General features: G+C 37.3%; 1 protein-coding gene across 12 annotated transcripts in view; it reads left to right on the top strand.

Annotated features, from left to right (window-relative positions):
• abi2a (abl-interactor 2a) overlaps positions 1–21,785 on the top strand; it is a 28,940-nt gene extending 7,155 nt beyond the window's left edge. The window contains exons 2-12 of one of the 12 annotated variants that reach the window (XM_043249148.1): positions 4,726–4,893; positions 8,619–8,795; positions 8,963–8,980; positions 9,520–9,617; positions 11,538–11,687; positions 13,830–13,948; positions 14,743–14,976; positions 16,918–17,076; positions 17,491–17,577; positions 18,814–18,987; positions 19,930–21,785. In XM_043249148.1, the coding sequence (XP_043105083.1) occupies positions 4,726–4,893; positions 8,619–8,795; positions 8,963–8,980; positions 9,520–9,617; positions 11,538–11,687; positions 13,830–13,948; positions 14,743–14,976; positions 16,918–17,076; positions 17,491–17,577; positions 18,814–18,987; positions 19,930–20,105 (1,560 nt within the window). In that variant the 3' untranslated portion in view covers positions 20,106–21,785. Of the gene's footprint in view, positions 1–4,725; positions 4,894–8,618; positions 8,796–8,962; positions 8,981–9,519; positions 9,618–11,537; positions 11,688–13,826; positions 13,949–14,742; positions 14,977–16,917; positions 17,077–17,490; positions 17,578–18,813; positions 18,988–19,929 lie in introns of all 12 variants that reach the window. The other 11 variants (XM_043249147.1, XM_043249154.1, XM_043249153.1 and 8 more) reach the window with 11 other exon arrangements.
• Positions 21,786–21,787: the final 2 nt, after the last annotated feature.

The following is a 21,787-nucleotide window of genomic DNA, read 5'->3' as shown; positions in this document are numbered from 1 at the left end:
GAATCAAATCAGAGATTTCATTAGAGAAATCCATCAGTGATCAGTAATGACAATTATGCTTAGTTTCTTTTGAAAATTAAGTAGTTTCAAGAAAGGTGTAACCAAACAGCAGCCAAATGGCTATAAATGGCTAAGTCAATGGCTACAATCAACTGTTTGTTACCAGCATCCTTTAAAATATCTTATTTTGTATATAACAGAAGGAAAAAAACAAACAAATTTATGACTAAATAATGCCATCATTTCATTTTTGAGTGATCTGTCCCTTTTAAGAGAGGTGTAAAGAGCTTCTGGGTACTCTGTTAAACAACAACTTGTTGTCAACCAATATACGTTGAGGATGCCTGGGGGCAAGAAAGTGGGGGATAGATGACCATTCAGATTTAATGGATAAAAATGGAAAATAAACAATCTTTCTCTTTCTCTCAGAAAACGAGAAAGTAAGAACTCTCTGAATGTACAGATTTGCTCAATTGAATTGTACCGCACTACTTGAGACATCCTTTGACGGTGATTATTGCTTCAGCTCATCTGTAAGGTTCATTGCTTTCAGTGGAGCTGAGGCACAGTCAAGCTTCAGAAAAGTGAAGTCATGTCAGTAGCGTCACCAGCGGTCTAACACCCTGTTTGAAGAGCTCTTACTGAAAGAGGTCTCCGGTGAGGTGTCTGATGAAAAGAGCTGTGAGCTCTGTGCATTAACATGAGGAACAAAAGTGTCATCAACGTCTCTTGTTCTACCCACCTGTTCATTTTCAGAGTGTAATTATTTGAGTCATTGCTGAAAAATCAGTGTGTCCTTCTCCTGTGGTCAGTGCTGTGAGCATACAGCTGAACAGTCATTAATGGGCACGCTACCGTGTAATTACCGGCAGGCCCTACCTCCATTTGTGTGCAATTGAAACTGAAGATGTACTGTGTGTGGTTCAGTGGGCCGGCCAGTAAGCGACTCCTGTACCTGCTCTCTTTTCATTTCAGACAAAAGCAGCTGAAACAATGAGCAGACATGTGCCTCTCCCAAACCTGCCCTGCAGACCCACATCAGCTCAGGGGTCGCAGACACACTTTGTTCTTTTAAAGTACACCTGTTTGAATAACAATGGATTAATCCCTCCCTCCTCACGGGTAAAGAGAACTTTTTATTGAGCTGCAAAAAAAAAACAAGCATAGTGACCAGCATAAAATGATTCATAAGAATTTGACTCACACATCTTTATATTTAGTGATGGAAAGTTTAATGAAATTAAGGTTTACAAATCATCGTCATATCACTGATTCACTGTCCATGACTTAGATATGACCATAATTGTATATATTGTTACCATAAAGTAAAATAATATAACAATATTATAAAAACAAAAATAAAACAATATTTTTTTTATGATAGAAATTTTTGATGCCATGAAAATTCTAAAAACTAATACTAAAATTAAACTAAAGCTTAAATTTAATTAGCTAAATTGACTAATTACAAGCAATAGACCAAAAAAATGATTAAAGTTACCAAATGAGAATTTGTCTTTATTGTTTGAATAACATGAATGACGGACAGCAGGAATATTATACTGCTGTCATTTTAAGAGCTGCCCAGATCCAGTATGTTTTCTTTCTCAGCTGCTTTCATTTAAGACCTAAATTACAGTTTGAGGCTACTTGCAAAAAGCAGGTGTTTTAACACATAAAAGTGTGTGTATTTACATGTTGAAGGTCTATGGTCTGTGCATTGTTTTTGGCAGAATTGTGTAAATATTGTGTTTTTATATTTTATAACAATTTGTGTTGTGAAAAGTGCTGTGCAAATTACGTATGTTAACTGTTTGGGAATTGCTAATTGGGTTTTGCTCATTTTAACTGCAACTCTGACATTAATTTGGAACATCTTCACACAAATAAAGTCCTTGCAGATTTAAAAGATGTATTACTCTTATCTGTATGTCCAAAAATGACCAGTGTTTTAAGAAAACCTGAATTGAGCGGCCATGTGAAGTTGCTAATGCTTCATTCATTCATATTTAAGATGATAATCTATATTTGAGGGCAGTGAATGATAGGCAGGCATTTGCTTGTTAATTCTTGTAAACAAGGACCAACAAACAACACGCATGCAAACGCTAACCGAAAGGCAGCCCAGTGATGGTCATCTGCTTCGGTCTGTCCAGTCATCCAGATTCACGTGCAGTGCAATAGCCAGTCAGAGCAATTATCACTCGCATGAAAAATGTCCATAGTTATTGACATTGTTACACCCTGTGGCTCAAAGGGACACGAAAAAAACAGCGGCACATGAGCAAGCCAGAAAAGAGCACAGAATGTATTAACGGAATCAAACTATAACAAAATTAAGAACGGTGTAAAGTGGCATTCTGTGATCGGTAATGGAAAGTGAAATGCATGGCCGTTCATCTTGCGTCTCTATTTGAGCGGTGCGTCACAGCGGTTTCCTCTCCAGACGCTGCTGCTCATAGTGGCGATGGGTCAGCTCTGTGTGGGATGGTCTCTCCTCCTCCACTCTTTCTTCTCAGATGCAGCTGTGATGTCATCCGCGTGGGTCAGCGCGCTACTTCTGCATATTAGTGTCAGTGTGTCGCTGTGTGTCCTGGGGGAGGATGGGCCTTGCTGGCCTGCACGCCTGCCCACTGCAAGCCCACAGCTTCTTCTGGGCCTTCATCATTTCAGTGCAGTAAACACATTCAGTGGTGCAGATCATTATGTGAGAATAAGTTCATCCATGCGACTGAATGCTTTCTCGCTTCTTTTTTTTTTTTTGTCACATGTTTGGTCGCTTATTAACTGCCCTGTTTCACTGCAGCATGAGAGTCATGTAAGCTAAGGTGAGCAGGTGAAGTGTTGTTTACTGATAAATTGAGCTAGTAATTGCATCTGCTGAGCACTGGAAGAAATGATCAAAGAAATGTTGGTAAATTTAGCTGTTACTTTTAGGGTTGGGTTTTGACACACGTGACAGTGAGATTTTGATTCTAAATCACAAGCTTTCGATTCATTATGGATTATTTTAGAAATATATCAGGTAGATGCTATACCCCATTTTCTCAAGGAAAATCGATTCAGAATTAGCCGATAATTGCTTTAAATGTAATGTTTTTTTGTTTTTTTTTTAACAAATTATGATTTTCAGAATTTTTACAACTGCTTTACTTTATAGCTTCTACAAATGTTGAAGGTTAATACAAAGGTTAATGCTGCATTTTTCTATTTAAAATAAATAAAAATAATTAGCTTATAATTTCCACACAGGAAAGACTTGATGTTCCCAAACAAAAGGAGAAATATCGGCATCAGCATCGGCTTTTGGCCAGAATGAGTTGGAAAAACATTGGCATAGCAGATATGGGAGGCATTTCAGTATCGTGCATCCCTAGAGTTTATAGTCAATGAACGTGTTGTTTCTGAGTTAATTTAAGTCTGTCATTATGTGACATTGTTTACAAACTATTATATTGACATCTTGGCACAGTTGAATCACTGACTAAGAAATTACATGAGACAGAATACAGATTTTGGAAAGTCGTACTCTTTCTTCTCAGGTACATTCAGATGTTCATTCATGTTTATTTCATGTTGAAACTGGTGTTGAAGCGAAGGAGTTGATCAGTTCACCTGAGGCACTATAATTATGTCACTCCACATTAAATGGCACCAAAATGGCATTTATTGTTTGAATACTGTAATAAAATAGATTGAAATCAGATTTGATATCTGAAACTGTTTCATATCAAAACTAACAAAGCACAAAGTTTGACTTACTGGATTAGAGGCGTGCCACGATGTTTTTACAATGTTAATTTTGTATATTTATCTAATGTATCTATTAATGTATGATTCCAGCAACGCTGTCTGTACAGCAGCTTTCTTGGTTGTTTCTAAAAAGCCTTTACTAGTTAATTTTTTTTAAGGTCTACAGTGGTCTGTTGTCATGTGAGGTTTGTTGAATGTGTGTTATAGCGGATCGCAATTACAGCACAGTAAAAAGTATGTGAGGTGGCTGTTCCCTCCTGGTACCATCCTGGGACAAAGACAGGAATTGTGTACACTTTCTCTCTGTCAGCCTAGGGATCAAAGCCTGCGTCATGTGTCTGTGCAGCTCGATGTCACAGAAGAACTGCTTAGATCCTGACATTCCACACCAGGGGCGTCGCTAGACCCTTTACACCGAGGCATGAGTCCCGGTAAAATATTACTGACAAATCTTTGTCTGATGGTGGTTATTACAGTGTAGTTACATGAGAAATGATTTTTAATGATATTTCAGCAGTATTCTCATGTGCAGAATCAGAAATCATTGATTCTGATTCTTAATGAATGATTGTGTCTTCTAATCGATCAAATGTTTACGCAAGAAATTGTGATCGTTTCATTCATTCAGACACAACTTACTCATACTCATGACCCAGCGGTCTTTCACTCTGTAACAGCAAACTTTTAGATAGAAAGCAGAAAGTGTTGGATGAGGTGGATTTACCTACATCCAGAAACAAAACTTGTAAACCTCTTGTCAGTAAAGAGAGCAGCTTGTAAACAACTCCTTTTGATGCTGACTTGCAAGGTCCCAGTTTGGTTCTGTTTTGGTTCCTTCAGCATTGATTCAGTAAAGGTGATTTTAGTTACCAGCAGTGTCTATTTTGCTTGACAGATTTTGAGAAAACTAATGTTTAAACAGCTTCTGCCATTTTGTTTGCGCTGACTATTGCTCTCTTGTTTTTCCATCAGTCTCCAGACAAGCACGCCGCTTTAGAGGAAACCAAGAACTACACCACTCAGTCCCTGGCCAGCGTGGCCTACCTGATCAACACACTAGCCAACAATGTGCTCCAAATGCTCGACATCCAGGCGTCTCAGCTGCGCCGAATGGAGTCCTCCATCAACCACATCTCTCAGGTAACCTAGCAGCACACCACACCTCCCCATACAATCTCACACTCAGGGCTATATTTACTGAAGAACGACTGATGGCTCAGAGGTGTCAGGAAAATGATTGTGACAAAAGTAGCTTATACAAGGCTCAATTATAAGTGTTTCTGATGGTAAAAGTAATGGGGAAAACTTTACTGAACTATACTCAAACATTATGCCTTCAAAAATGGCCATAGATTAAAAGTATAGACACCAAAGATTTTTTGTCTTTTGTGATTTAAATGTTGAATCTGATCAGACAGGATCCTTGGCCAGGCACTTTGAGTCTCATTAATTTTTGTAATTAAACATCTTCCCACATGACAGTCTGTAAGGAGCTGTTATTCAGGGATCTGGTGCGAATGCTGTAGAGTTGTGTGCCAGCCAAAGATACGAGCAAATGTTAGTCACAGATACTCATTTATGTGTTCATGCCCCTGCCTTCTTTCTCTTTCTCTGTCTCTCCTCTGCCACTTGTGGGAAATTCCTCCCTGTGGCGTCACATCTTGACTGTTACATTACACAAAGCTTTCAGCTGAGCTATCCACTGGACAGGAGACCACACATATGCAAATATGGTTAAAACAAAAACAAAAAAAATTGTTTTCATATTTGCTTTCTTTTACTTAGCAATGTTGCATTAAATTGTTCAAAAGTGATGTTGTAGGACATACTAAATGCTGTTCTTTTGAACTTTTAGATACTCTTATCTTGCTAAAAATCCATATCATTCACTAATAACTGCTACTAAAATTACTCCAACTCAAAAACTTGATTTTTTTTATTACTAAAAAGCTACTTTATGGATTTCTACATCTCAGTAGAAACTGCTGTTACAACAGTATTAACTACTAAAGTCAGTAATACAAGAAGAACACTTGCACAAATTACAAGCATAGATTAACAGCCTGCAACATAGAATTATAGGCTATATAAAGACAGTAACAGTAGTATTCAGGTGCTCAAATGTAATTAAGTCTAAAACAAAAAAAAAGTGCTGTCTCTTTAAAACCAAATGCACGTAATTAATACTGATACACATTTGGTTTCTTTGTTAGTAAGCTGTATACATTAACTTTAAAGTATTTCATTTCAATCATGGACGCTGGTAAATGAAAGGGATATGAGCAGGAAGGAGCTGGGTGAGAAAAAAAAAATGTTTTGAGAGATATGCTCATTCGCATTCAATTGTTTGCATGGCCTTAATGCTATGGAGTATATAGAAATAAGTGTTTGTTAACAAATATAAACATACAAGATGTCACATTGTGCAAAATGTGCTTGCATTTTAAAGAAGAATGCCATGCAAACATACTTATTTTACATCTAAAGTGGGGTAGATACATGGGAATTAGTTTGCATTGCTTTAACTGGGTAAATCTAACCCATTTTGATGGCAGTTAGTTAGAACTTTAATTCACAGCCAAAATGGACACTTGTGACCCAAATAGGATTTTCATTTAAAATAATAAATGCATGATGTTTACTCCAGTTCAAAATGGGACGAGAAATTACGTTTTTATGAAATGCAGTGAAGTCAAGGTTCCCATACTTCTTGAAAGTACTTGAATTAAATTTGAAAAAAGATGCATGGCGCCATTTCAAAAATCGTTGTCAAAAATATCCAAGGCATCCATAATGTTTGGGGTGCAGATGGGGTAGTGTGAAAAAACTTAGCATGTGTTTATACATAGTCTAGGGTTTTCCTGCTGGGTTTCTGACCATTTCTGCCCTCTCCTGCAAACATCCTAATATTGTATGTCATTTTCCCGTAGCCATTTTTATTGGGTATTAAAATCAAATTTATTAGGTTGATATTACGTTGATATTCTGATCATATTTTTTAAACACATTTTACCAATTCCAAATTAATCTTAATAAGTAATGTTAATTTTCTATTTAATCATTGTAACAAGTGATTTTAATTGTCAATGAAGGCTGGAGGTAAAAAAAAAAAAACACCTTTATATTCAGGTGTGCAAGATTATTATACAGGTTTTCTTTTATTGATGAAATGAGCCAAAAAAGGAGAATTAACTGAAATGATTAAATAAAAATGATTAAAGCCCCATGAGAAATATTCAAAATGAATGCAAGACAAAAGACACATATTAAATGCGATATAAATAAGAATTAATGTGAAGAATTTGGTGTAAAACTATTAGGAAACATTTATTCTTCCTGAAGTCTCCAGAATTAAAAGGTGTCAGGTGCTCTGCAACTTTGCTTAAGCAAGTATTAGAAACTCATTTTTAGTCGATCTCTGCAAGATAGACCATTCAGGATTAGGGGTGGGCTAAAAAGGAACTCTAAAAACTCACTGCTAAGTAGAAAATGTAGAACTTTAAAAAATGAGAAAAGCAAATGGAAAGTCCTATTTTTTTTAAATGTATATATTTTTTTTAATATTTTTATTTGCACATGTATAAAGTTTAAAATATTAAATGTTTAAAAGTATTGAAGCTTTGAGCATCTGCAGGTTTGAGCACCTGCATTCATCTAGGTCAAAGATGAAAAATTTGGATTTACAAATTGTATTTGAATATTACCAGTATTGACTTAATTACATTCCTTTTAACATCAGCTCAAAACTGTCTAAATATATAAAAACCTAGTAAGTAGTAAGAAATAGTAAGTACTGCAAGGCCGTTCATGATGCTGTACATGCTGGGGATGAATTTTAAAGGTGCTTGATATAAATAAATGAAGCTTTAAAAAGTCCTTGAATCTGGTCTTCATGAAAGAGTGGGAACCCTGTGAAGTCAAAAGTATGTTATTATTTGGACTACAGTGAAGTAAAAGTTACCAAAAAAAAACTCTTATTTTCCACTAGTTTTATATGAATGTGAAATGAGAGATAGCTTACTTATCTTACTCAAGAGCATAATTTATGAGACCACAAATCACACTATGCTTCTAACCACAGGTTAAGAGCTGTGGTTTCAACAACAACGCTTACTATGCTATTTACAAATGTTCGTTAGAAGTGCGTTTTAGGAAAACGCTGGATCGTTGAACTATGTTGCTGACAAAACTTGCAACCGTTTGCTAGCGACGCTCCTGGGAAATGCTTCCCAGGTCAACAGCAGCTGCCTATTTCTCCATCCTCTATGATTTCCTTCTTCCACTTTTAGTTTTTCTGATCCGTCTTCTGTCGACCGCCCTCATCTGTGGACTCAGCTGTTGCTCTGGACCCGATCCCTATTTACCATATCACTGTCACTTAATGCTGAAAATCATTTAGCTGTGTTTGAGATGCCAGCAGCAGCAGCAGCGGCTTATCCCCCCTCTGTGTTTTCTCCTTTTATTTTTTTATTTAACAGCTGTCAACAGCGTGAGCTCTAAAGCGATTAAACATAGCGGCACAGCATCTAACGCAGCTCTTCTCGTGAAGTGCTTTTGACACGATCCTCTCCCAAATTGCCGTGTGAAATGAAACAGAACTCGGCCGACAGGGATTTCAGACCTCTCACAACTGCACGCTTTAATAATTCGCCTCACATACTGTGTTTTGTAACCTGCTTCCACAAATAAGAAGTTTAAAGAGGCCATAAGTTGTTTCTCGCTCCAATGCAGTACAGCTGTAGCTTTAAGACTTTTTTGTGTCTTATATTCTTATATCATGATTTATCATCGATTAAAAAAAATATGTTTACAGTTCTGAATGACCCAGCTTGGTTTTAGTACAAGTTCTTTTTTCTTCCCAACAGACGGTGGATATTCACAAAGAAAAAGTGGCGAGGCGGGAGATCGGCATCCTCACGACCAATAAGAACACCTCCCGCACGCATAAAATCATCGCTCCAGCCAATCCAGAGAGACCGGTGCGGTACATTCGCAAACCTATCGATTACAGCGCGCTGGATGATATCGGTCACGGTGTGAAGGTAGGACACGAGCTCACCTTGAGAGGAACCGTTTTTTCTGACTAACGTGTTTGTTTCAAACTAACAAATGCCAGAATCTGACGTGGGTTTTCTTTGTGTCTGAGATGTGTGACTAACCTCTCTGTGCTTCCTCTCACCTCTGTTCTCTGCTTCGTTCTCGGTTTAAGTGGTTGCTTAGGTTCAAGGTAAGGGCCTTTACAGTTGTCTTATGATCAGGTGACATGAATGGAGAAGGAATAAGGTTTGATTCCTTAGTTCATATGACCTAAATATGGACTGACATTGGTACTGATATTCTGTATTTGATTCTATCTTTCAAAGGTTTGTTAGTTAACACAACAATATTTGGAGACTCAGAAATGTCTTATATAGTGAATATTAATTGAACAATCGTTTGGCAATCATCCCTGTTTCTTCTTTCATCCTTTCCATATCACATTTGCATTTTTATCATTGTTGCACGTTGCTCAGGAGTAGGTGTGTGTATGTGTGTGAGCTTGTTATGTTTGTTTGGGCTTTTCTTTGTTTTCTCTAAAAACTAAATGAGATGAAGCACTTTTTTGCAGTCTTCTCTCTGTGGCTCTAAATTTTATGCTGCTTTTCTAGGCTGTTGTCAGCTTAGATGTTTTTTTTTTTTTTCCAGCTCTTGCGTGAAACGGAGATGTTTTTTGTTCACAGCTAAAGGCTGTTTTTGACGATGTTGTTGATTTTGTTATTGTCATAGGTTAACACCCAGAACATGAAGATGGGTGGCCTTCTTCGCACCACACCTCCCACACAGAAACCGCCAAGCCCCCCAATGCCTGGAAAAGGCACCATAGGGTATGTACATACGCTTTCTAGCTCTAGGAGTCACAAATGAGAGAATGAGCCGCTGAGATTGTGGCAGTGAAATGACTCATTTCAAGTGTTTGTTCATAATACTCACCTCTCTGAGGTCCATGAACAGCATAAAGTGTTTTGATTTGCATATTATTCTGGAAAGTTTTTATTATTTTACAAATTTTACTTGAGTCGACACACCTACTAATTCGCTGTTGTTACAGTAGTCATTTCCAGTATGCATTTGACTGGTTCTTTATGATTCTTTCAACTTATCAGATAATTTAAAACAATGTATTTTATAACGGTTCTATAACGAGAGATATTTTTATTTCCTAGTATGCCTGTTTTTCAGCGTAGGTCACACACAGCTCTAGTTGTGTTCAGGGGCACATGTGTGGGTCATGTCTTTTAGTCCTCAGGGAGAATTCAGTCCCACAGATGACATATTCCTTCACATCCCTTGTTTCTCTTTATGCCAGCTAGTGAAGAGTCTGATTTTACATTTGGCTCAGAAAAAAAGCGTGTTAAATATGCTTTGGCATCTAAAATTGTGGAACCCTAAAACTGTGTTTAGGAAAGATCAGATATGCTTGATTTTATTTTTATTAAAAATTAAGTGTGTTGATTAAGATGGAGCATGATTTTTATTTTTATTTATTTATTATTTTTATTTTATATATATATATATTATATTATTATTATTATTATTATTATATATAATTATTTTCAAGTTTTGAGAACAGAGGGTGTGTCCTGCCCTCTTTTCTCAGCGCTAGCTGTGCAGATTGGCGCTCTTTTGGTTTCCTGTGTTGCTCCATGATGGCTTGTCATTGCTGGCCAGATTGTATGCTGCTTAATGCACAGGTCAGCAACACAACAAAGCTTAAGCTTGTTCCCTCATAAAATGCATATGCATGTGATGGGAAATTGTAAATCTGTATCGGTTAAAACTGCTGGGTGAATCTCACAAAATTTGTCACAATGTCGATAGTTGCATTTAAAAAGCCTATTATAAAATGAACATTAAGATTTTCTTTGCAATTGAAGTCATTTTTAAAATCAGCATACTATTATACTGTAAAAAAAATATTTATTACAGTTGTAGGAATATGGCTGTGCCTACACACATTATGGTAATGACTAAAGAGAATATGGGGTTTAAATGTCCTTTGTCATGAAAATATCAATAAATAGCGATATTTAGGCTAAGCAGAATTGATTGATTTACTTCATTTGTTTTTTGGTTTTTCTCAAGACATGTGAATTTATTTGTTTGTTAGATTTTTGTGTAAGGATTTCTCTGCTGCTGCTTTTAGTGTTTTATTTTCTGTCACTATTTCATTTATTAAAAAAAGAAAGTGAATGTGTGTTGAACGTGTCCCATAGCAAAGAAGCACATTGTTTGGGTAAAAAAAAAAAAAAACTTTTCCAAGTAAATGAAAAACATTGAGACGGCAAGGTTGAGTACTTTTAAGATGCTGTTTTTCCTGTGATGAAGAGACAATTTAGTTGATTTAAAATAGTAAATAGTTTTAATTAATAATGGTATGCTAATAGTTTATTCCGGTTGCCTCTAACAGCAATGCCATTTAATCTTTTGATACCAGAGAAAAAAGTCTTACACTGGCTTCACATTTTGTTTCCACCGACTTAATTATTATTTCCCCCTTTTATCTTCTGACCTCTAATCCAAAATGCTTTTTCAACCTTAAAAATTGTTTATTGATTCTCATCCTTTTAAATAAACCCAAAATGATGCTGGTGATGAATTTAAACAGTTTTTCTTTGGAATGCTAAAACTATTCTAAAAAAAAACTTAATCACTGTTCAGAATCAGACATTAAGTAAAGCAAAAATGTTCTATAATTGTCTGATTAAATTTTCCTGAGGTTATTGACCTGCTGTCTCTCCTGACAGGAGACACTCCCCCTACAGGACGCTTGAGCCAGTGCGGCCTCCGGTGGTGCCAAATGACTACGTCCCCAGCCCCACACGCAATATGCTGCCCATTCTGCAGCAAAGTCCTGTGCGCACGGCTTCTGTTAATCAAAGGAACCGCACTTACAGGTACCATTACCCTCATCCTGTTTGTCCGAGCAAATCTCTCGCACCGCTCTCAGTGTGCAAGCATGCATCAGTATTTACTGACTTACAGCAGTAAGGGACCTTTTGGCAGCTATAGTGATGAATGTACTTATTACTGAATGTATTTATTAGCTTACATTGATTGATGGTTTTGCTGCAGAGCTCTTTCGCACCGACATTGCATTTCCTCAGCACTTCTAAAACAAGCATCGCTGATTGTCTGCACAATTGCATAATCTGAAACCCTGGCAACCAGTTGAGAGTGACGCGAGCAGAGCTCACATAAACGCATCATCAGTCATGGAGGATAAAGACGCCTGAAGATGCTCTCAGATGACTGCAGAGCCTCTCCTTCTCTGACATTTTCTCTTCTCCCTTCTTAAACTTTTCCTTTCCAGTTATATTTTTCCTGAGGATTTTAAAGATCAAGTCCACTACACTGCAGAACAAATGCAGATAGTTCTCTCTGGGTCTTTCCTTTGAAGCTCAGACCTTTTCAGCTGTGTCTGAAGTTATGTAACCACTCTCACTTGTTCTCTTTTGATCCCTGTGCCATCTGCAGAGATGCCTGTAACATCTTCATTTATGCATTTGGCTGACACTTTTTTTTTTTTTTTTTTTTTTTTTTTTTTAGCTAATGTGTGTTTCCTGGGAATCGAACTATGACCTTGTTGTTTTTAGCATACTTGTTGAGCAGAAACATTATTTAATACACTCCAATTTGAACGAAAACAATCCTTATCATTTCTCGTCCTAAACGGTGAATATATATATACTGAAGTTCTGCCATATGCTCTTTACGACTGCCTCTTGTCACTTAGTGCAGGATCCAAAAAAAAGAGCATTTGGAGCTGTTTTCCCCAGCCCTCTCCCATCTGTCTGCCAGTTGGAAATGGTATTGAACATCTTGGACAAAAATAACAACGTTTGTGCCCTGCTGAAGTTCAGAAGGGCTGATGATCTAAATATATTCAAATTCAAGTTTGAGAACACGTAAATATCATCAAAGATTTTGCAAACAGTTTTTGCATTTAAAGAAGTTGCTGGAGCTTTTGCTCTGTGGTAGCACATTTTGGATTTCTTGCACTTTAAGGATGAAGGGTTTGAGTCCAGTATGTGTTGGGTTCAAATCCTACTAGGGTAAAATTAAAGGGTTACTCCACCCCAAAATGAAAATTTTGTCATTAATCACTTACCCCCATGGCATTCCAAACCGTAAAAGCTTTTTTTCGTCTTCAGAACACGATTTAAGATATTTCGGATAAAAAGCAGGAGGCTTGTGACTGTCCCATTTACTGCCAAGTAAATAACATTGTCAAGGGCCAGAGAAGTTTGAAATGTGTCCTCTGAATACTCCATCTGCCATTCAACTGTTACTTTATGAAGCTACAAGAATACTTTTTGTATTTTAAAAAAAATATTTTTTTACAACAATTTGACACTGTAGCATCACCGCTGTGCATTTTTGGAAAGTATCCGCTGGACGGAGACTGTGTGCTGTTCTGTGTCAGATCTGAAGGAGGGGGGCGGGTCTGAATGTGAGCTTGCAGTTGATTATAAAGGCAGTGATATACTTCAAGTGAGATCAAAGATTGAACTAGTATGCTGTTTAAAGCCAGCATATGTCTCCAAAAAGAAGTCTGTCAGTTTCACTGTATGATCAAGCGTTGACATTTTAATCAAAATTACATGGTCAGAAGTTTTACAGTTTAAAATCAGATCAGTATCATGCATTAAAAAATAGGTGAATACATATTATGTGGACAATTCATTCTTCTCTTCAGCCATTTGATGTATGTCTTGTCAGCTCTGTGTTTGCCTGGCATTTCTTTTCATCATAAAAAGTGTCCCAAGGACCATTATCTCTTTACTGATTGATTTGTGGATTTCTTCTTGATCTTTTCTCTGCATCTCAAGCACATGATCTCATGCAGTCTGTGCTCCATGTGCTCAGCATTTATGCATTCAATATGAGTGGAGGCTATGAGTGTGCTTCTTTCTGCCCACAAAGTCTCTGCTGTTGCTTCTCCGTTCTTCTGTGACTCACAAAGGCTACCGTATCATGTTCTTTATGCCATGGACATTGGATGAACTTTTTGGTCATAAATAGCTTGTGTTCAGCAGCGGGAGCAGTGGCGGCAGTCATCCCAGCAGTCGCAGCAGCAGTCGTGAAAACAGCGGCAGTGGCAGTGTGGGTGTTCCCATCGCTGTGCCCACACCCTCTCCACCCAGCGCCTTCCCAGGTGACATCTTCAACACAGAAAGCACACTTAACAACACATTTATCACTCGCAGTCTGGCTTCTGTCATATGGTTTTTGACAAGTTATAAAAAGGGTGTAGTATGAGCTAAAAGCTGGCTTGAAATCAGGATTCAAAAGCTAAAAACATTAATGGGATAGTTTTAAATAATTAAATACATTACAATTATATAAATATTACACATACATAGTAAATGTTTAAATACAATTTGGCTGAGCCCTGAATTGGTAAAACTCAGGAAGCATTGTGTTTACTGTCAAATGTTTGGAACGAGGATTTCTTTTTGAATGAGATTTGCATATGCATTCAGTCCTCAAAGGCCACTGTCCTGCAGAGCTTAGCTTCAACACACCTGCCTGGTCATCCTTAAAGACCTTTATTAACTGGTTCTGGAGTTTAATTAGGGCTTGTGCTAAAATGCTTAAAGGTTGCCCTACGGGAGCAAAATTATAATGTGCCTTCACAAAAGAAAAAGACTGGTCACAATTTAGCTATCATGTTCTTTGAAACAAAGTATGCTATAGTTTTTTTATGCATATGCAAGGGTATGCACAGTGCACGTGACAATTTTTTTTTCAGCAGAATAGTACACGGACCATCTAATTTTTGTAAAAGTGCTAGCATGTGTACAAAACGAAGTATATTTAGTGCTTAAAGCAAGACGTCTTCCTGACATTCCCCCCAGTAGATCCCTTTAAGCGGAATGCAAAAGCATTTCTCATTTGGTTTCCTCCCTCTCTTCTTTTTTTTTGTTTGTTTGTTTGTTTTCCCTCAAGTTGCTGGTGCCAGCACACCCTCAGCTCCGACTAACTCTGCTCAGCCTTCTGTTACGTCCTCTAATTTAACCCCCACACAGCCCTCAGCCAACCCCACCTCAATCCCTGAATCTCTCCCCACTCACCCCGACTCTACTGAGAGCTCTCTGACCTCAGATAATGGCTCTCCTCCCTCTCAACCACCCCTCGCTTCAGATGAAGCTAGTTCTACATCCAGCACCAACCCTGGGACAGGTGAGTGTGCCACTGTCCGGCCCGTTTCCAGCCCATTAGTCACACCTCCTGCCCTTGTTTCGTTCCCCACCTGCTGATACATCACATTATTCTGTGGTCGGTTTTTGGTCTTTCTGTCCCACTCATTTTGCTTTCTCATGAGTCTCTTAGGCTGTTTTCACACATTGTTTCATTGTTTGTTCCAACTCAAACATTGTCATTTTAATCATTGATAAAAGTACCGCTGCGACTTCACTGGTAGAGGAAAAAAAGATATCCAAGAAAAAGTTTTGCTTGGATACAACAGTTTTCTTTTTTTACAAGATTTCTTGTTGCGCTATTTTAAATGTCATGTTACTTAAAGGGGTAATCAAATGCAAAATTCATTTTACAAGTTGATTGAACATAAAAGTGTGTTGGAAGTGTGTGTAAACTACCATTCTATAATAATAAAAATCCATCCAGTGTTTTTTTTTTAGTATTTTTTTTATATATATATCCCCATTTTAAAATTAAAAGATTCCTGGCAGAATGACGTTGTTCTGCACAGGCCCCTCCTGCAGTAGTTGACAAGACCCACCCTGAGTGGACATCAGTGTACCATTTAAGTGTTTAGTTTGATGAAATTATAATGAACATAGCAGTCGTCATTTATTCCTGATATCTGAGCCGCTGAAGATGCAGAGGACTAGAGCAACATGGATTAGAATGGCTTGATGAAAACAGAGCTGATTTTCACAGCGTAAAGGTGTTTTTTTTACATTACCATTGGGAAATTTAACCAAAGTATGTTTTTAGGCCTTTTTTTATGAAAGAATCATTAACTTGTGGAAAATGGGCATCTTATGGCCCCTTTAAATACAAGCTGATTAATCACCTTTGACATTTCTTTGGAATCCTGCAGTGATGACAATTTTTTTTTTTTTTAGGCTTTAGCATCAACCTGGTTCCCCTGATATAAACCCAGTAGGATTTTTCCATTGACCTTTGGGTTATTGCAGAAAATAAGCTCTGTGGCAAGCAAAAGTGTATTTTTCTTACAAACCTTATTCCTCATGGTATTCTTCACAAGTAAACGCAACTTTTATGAATTTCGAAGCCTTAATGCAATTGCCAAAAGTAAAAAGCTAAATGTGGAATATAAATGAACTGCACCGTGATCACATGACTTATACTTCACCACTATTATGCTTATTTAAAAACACATTTCATGTCGAGTTGTAGGGGCAACAGTGAGTAGATTTAGAGTTCTGCATAATTTTTTATGACATTTTAGCCACCACCTTTTTTTTTTTTTTTAAGACAAGTAAAAGCTTCAACAAATTCCATATTAAAATGACGTTGTCAAAGAATAAAACATGAAAATATTTAGAGGATTTTTTTAGGCATTTAACTAAAATCACATAAAAAAACAAAGGAACCAAATGTGTGTAAAATGCAAACATGTTTGCAGGTTTTGGTTTAGGAAAAATATATAATTCCAGTTGGCGTCTCTCCTTGTGGGAAGACTTTCCTGACATACAGCACCGTCATTTGAATCCCTACTCGAGGACCTTTCCTGATCCTGCCCTTCTTTCTCTCTCTCTCCCGCTTCACTTCCTGTCAGTTTTGATTTGACATGTCATCATAAAGGCAAAAATCTTAAAAGTGTTACTCCTGCAGAATTCTATTAAAAATATTATGCAAATTTCATATTAGGCCCAATTGTTTTTAGTGATTCCGAACCATCCTTGTCAGATGTATTTAAGTCCACATCAAGATGATTTAGTGAAAAAAATCTTAGTCCAGATCGGTTTCACGACATTCATGGTCATTGTCAATGGTCTGACTGTAGAGCTCTCATAATTCTCCTTATTTATTTTGTTGACTGTCAATAGGGAATAAAGGTGGTATGTTTGTCAGACATGAATGCTCAGTCTGTGGTCGGTGTTTTCTCCTCTCATGGCTGTATCGTTCATGCAGGTGGTCCTCAGTTCTACAGTATGAACAGGCCCGTCCCCAGGCAGATCTCCCCCACAGTGGGGGGTTCGCTGCCTTATCGCCGAGCACCCTCGATCTCGGGTCAGACTTCCATGCCCCCCAGCCAACAGAACGGAGGACCCCATTACAATCAGAACCAAGGTACTTCTCTCACTATTCTGACATGATGTCTTTCAGAACATTTGTTCTGGTGATTCATCAAAGGCAGTTTCGAGTACATCACGGACCCCCTACCTGGAGTTTACTTTCTGTTAACAGTTTTCTGTAGTAACATCTCTCTCCTCAGGTTCTTAATGATAATGCGCAACGTAGTTAGATTGGTGCTTTGATGTATAAATGGGTTAGTCTTTGAACTCGCTAGCTGGTGTAGATTCACCTTTCATCCTTTCTGCTCAAAGGTGACCACTTCCTGTTTGTCAGACAGTGTCTGCACACTAAACTAACTGCCTACTGTCTTCTGTTTTTTCCTTTCACGTTCACATTCTTTATCTTGGTTCATGCTCACACACTCCCCCCTTCCTGTTTCTCTGTGCTTTTTGTGGTCTTGTGGACTAGCCTCAGTGGCCCCCCCTCCCCCCTCCGTACTGCAGATCACACCCCAGCTTCCACTGACGGGTTTTGTGGCTCGCGTACAGGAAACCAGTAAGTGGCTTTGAGCTTCTCTGATGAGACCCTCCTGCATTCAGAGACGCACTCATACACACGTTCAGCTCAATGTGGCCCCACAAAGCATGAAAATGTATCCTGGTTTCAGGGCTGTCAGTTGATTTTAAAATGTAATTGGTTTTATAAATTAAAGTCTCGATTAATTACATTAATGTAGACAACAAAACCAGTCATAAGTGCTTTTTGAACATGAGATTTCTACGTCATCTGAAAGCTAAATAAATAGGCTTTCCATTGATGTATGATTTATTCATAAGACAATATTTGGCTGAGATGCAACTATTTGAAAATTTGCAAAAAAAATTAAATGCTGGGAAAATCACTTTTAAAAATTGTCCCAATTAGGTTCTTAGCAAATTAAAATTACTAATCAAAAATTATTAAATTATTAAAGTTATCAAAATTATGAATGTTTTAGGCATTTCTCCTTTTTTACTTATACCCTATGGGTGTAACACTATAGATTATAGATATATGGAGGGGTTGACGTACCAATGTGTATTGTGGTGTGACATAAGGGGGAAAAAAAACTGACATTATAAGAATTATGATACATTTTTCTCATGCTATTTGTTTTTTTTCCTTATATTTTTGATATGTCACACCATAGGATACAGTACAATTTTTGTTTGTCAACCACCCACATTCATGTTTTAGTATTATTAATTAAACTAATAAAATCAAATGCAGTATTTACAATTTCTTAAATATACAGTATGTTATCAGTGCAAGGTAATGTGTCTAATGTAAGCCTGTAAAGTTCAAGAGCAATTTTATTATGCACCCCTCATGTTATACCAAATGAAAAATTAATGAACTACTAAAAAGTAGTTTACTGTTTATCATGTGTTATAAATAATGAAAAAAAAAAACTTTTACTTTGTCTTCTATAAAAGTTTTCTATATCTGTACATATCTGTATACATTTGGTTTGCACAGGTAATACAAAACAGTCCTCTTGTATGATATATTAAAAGCAGGTTGATTGCATTGTCATTTTTACATGGGTGCATTCATGTGTGTATGCGTCTGTCTGTCTGAAAATATTAGGAGATAAACTTCCATCACTGTTTCTTTCACGCAGTAAACCATTCAAACATCCATATAATAATTTATCTCTTGAGCTTTCTGCATGGATCCATGAGCTTGCATGGCCTTCTCGTCTAAAAGAGTCCTTGTCTGTGAGTCTCCTGTTCATTTGTCATCTCTCAGTTTCAGATGCGCCTCCTCCACCTCCCCCTTCAGAAGAGCCGGTGTTTGAGGAGACACAAAACCCAGTTCCACCCCCAGAAGACTACGAGGAAGAGGAGTCTTCTGTGGTGGAGTACAGTGACCCCTATGCTGAAGAAGACCCACCCTGGGCTCCACAAACTTACGTGGAGAAAGGTACACTGAACATATTTTGATAATGTTGGTTCGTAAATCTAATAATAGAGTTATAGACATATTCATTTTAATAAAAAACAACAAATTTCTAAAAAATATCATAATCTATGACAAATATTATAAACTTAGTGGTTAATTCACCAGCAGAATATCTAGAAATATTGCTCTTTGTATTGTTGTCAAATAAATTAATAAGTAAATAGCCTTTATTTATAAATAAGTATATACTATAAAATTAAAAGACATCTCTTTTAAATGTATAGTACAGTAATGAAGTCAGCACCATGTGAAAACAGAACAAGAAAGACTATTAATAATCTTTCATTGTGCAGAAAAGTATTAATACAAAAGACTCTAATACAGACCGGCAAAAAAAACCCCAGCGCTCAGGCTGTGCAGCCCTCTGAGTCCTCATAGAAAAGTTCAAAGGGGATGAGATATTGATGCGCAGTATATTAAATCTGGGCGATGATATTGAGCATTTCTCTTGACAGCTTTAAATCTCTTATTTAATGCTCTTTAAGAGAGTTAATCATTTTGACTGTAGTAACCGGACGCGATGCGCAGTCTGAATGCAGAATGGAGGATGACAGACAGCCGCAGCTGAGAGAAGACTTTATGCGAGCTTGATTTTAATGACCACCCATTGTACTATAGAACTCTTTCAGAACACTTGAAAACGTGAGATTTAGATCGGTCTCGTCTGATTGAGCCACAGAAAATGACCGCATCGCACCCCGTACCGATCCGGAGTATTGGATCGATGCACAAATGTAATAAAAACACAAGGGATTTGTAGAACTGTCGCTCTCCCACTGCACTTCCTGTCAGTTCTGATCTGTCCTACAGTAATAAAGACAAAAATGCCGAAATTAAATCTTAAAATTCCACATGGACCTCCTCGTCATTTGTAACTTGCCTCTGTGTTGTTTCTGCTTTCAGTGGTGGCAATCTACGACTACACGCAGGACAAGGAAGATGAATTGTCTTTCCAGGAGGGAGCCATCATATACGTCATTAAAAAGAATGACGATGGCTGGTTCGAAGGTGTGATGAGCGGCACTACAGGACTCTTCCCTGGAAATTACGTGGAGTCCATCATGCACTACACGGAGTGAGAGCGTCCTCCGTCTCTCCCCCAACCCTCAACGCCCACCAGCGCTAATCTTACACTGCAGAAGAGTGCATGTGTGCATACAAACCATGCTAATAACAGGCCGTGAGACTTCAGAGATGAGAGGTGCAACTGAAGAGAGGAAGCGACTTGGAGCCGGAAGACAGAGAAAAACACTATTAGAGAAATAAAACTATATTAATAAACGCCAATAATATGTTTACTGTTGAATGAAGGATACAGAGTTTTGAAGTTCGGGATAAGCTAGATTTAGTGCGAGTACATTTTTATTTTTGGATATTTCATAACCTTTGCTCGTTCCACAGCATTGTGGTGTTTTGGAAGGCAGCGCGGGGGCTGACTGACGTCTGAAATGGATTTGTTTTTGTTTTTTGAACGGTCTGAGGTGGATTCGGGGTGCGCTTTACAGTGAGCTCACGCTCAAAAAGGGAGTTCATTACATTTATGTTGGAGCAAGGAAAGTGTGGAACTGAACAGAAAAAGCCAATATAGAGAAGAAGCTTTCTATTTATTACATGATGTGACAGCTCAAGGTTTTTAAATTTGTTTGTAAAGTGTTTTAAGTAATTGTTTGAATTATCCTCTCCCATCTAATTAAAATCAGTTTGAGCCAGATGATATAGGAAATATTTGCACAAAGGTCTCACCCTGGTTTTACTATATTGATTAAATGTATTTAATGTTTGTTTTTCCCCCCTGAGAATCGGTCAGCCCCAACACAAATGCAGTAGACATATCTAATAACCTCATGAACTGTTTTACTTTTTGTTTGTTTTACATTTAAATATTGTGTCATGATGCTAACCGTTTGGTTAATATTTGATACGTGTATGTAGTGCTTAATAGACTGCATGCTTAATAAAAAATAAACCTTATTTACATTTAATTTCTTTTTTTTCCTTTCACATTTTATTTATAGAGTTCCCACAGTTATGGAAAACTTAAAATATCTGGAAATGTTAAACTAGTGATTTTTAGTCTTCTCAACATTTTTTTTTTTAGTGGTCTGAATTATTTCATCAGCTAAAACTGCAACTGCATGAAACATATTTTTGGTTGTGGGACATTTTGAGACATTTACATAATAATACAGTTTATCTATTCATTCATGTTAGCACCTGACATTGAAAAATCCTCCAATAGTAGTGATCATCTAGAAAGGTTACCAAATGTTGTGGTACGCGGACAGTTAAAGTCCAAACGTTACAGTATTAATTTGGGTGCTCTTTGTCTTTATGCTAAATATATTGTGCCATTTTGGAGTATTACTGAAATGTGTATAAGCTACTATTTGACAATCACAGGTCTCTTTCTCTCCAGCTACTAGAGCAGTTTTCCATTTTGCAGGTCTTAAAATAAGCAAGTCTTCGTTGCGTCTCCATAGTGAAATTTAATTTGAATCTTATGTAAAGAACAGATGGAGGTTGTTTAAAGCAGGGTAGAGTCAGGTGAGCTCATCTCTCTCTCTCTCTCTCTCTCTACTTAACAATAAAATGTGATGTTTAAAGGGTTAATTTACCTCTGTTTGAAAGCACATCACTCTAAACACCAGTGTTGACATTTTAACAAAGAGTAATTTTTTGTAAACCCGTTAACTCTATATTCTTGTGTGCAAATATATGTGTATATATATATAACTGAATAAAAGTCCTGGACATAAGTATT

The sequence above is a fragment of the Puntigrus tetrazona genome, chromosome 9, assembly GCF_018831695.1.
Source record: "Puntigrus tetrazona isolate hp1 chromosome 9, ASM1883169v1, whole genome shotgun sequence".
NCBI classification, from domain to species: domain Eukaryota; kingdom Metazoa; phylum Chordata; class Actinopteri; order Cypriniformes; family Cyprinidae; genus Puntigrus; species Puntigrus tetrazona.
The sequence above is the reverse complement of the archived record's forward strand: the minus strand, read 5'-3'. Positions and strand labels throughout refer to the sequence as shown.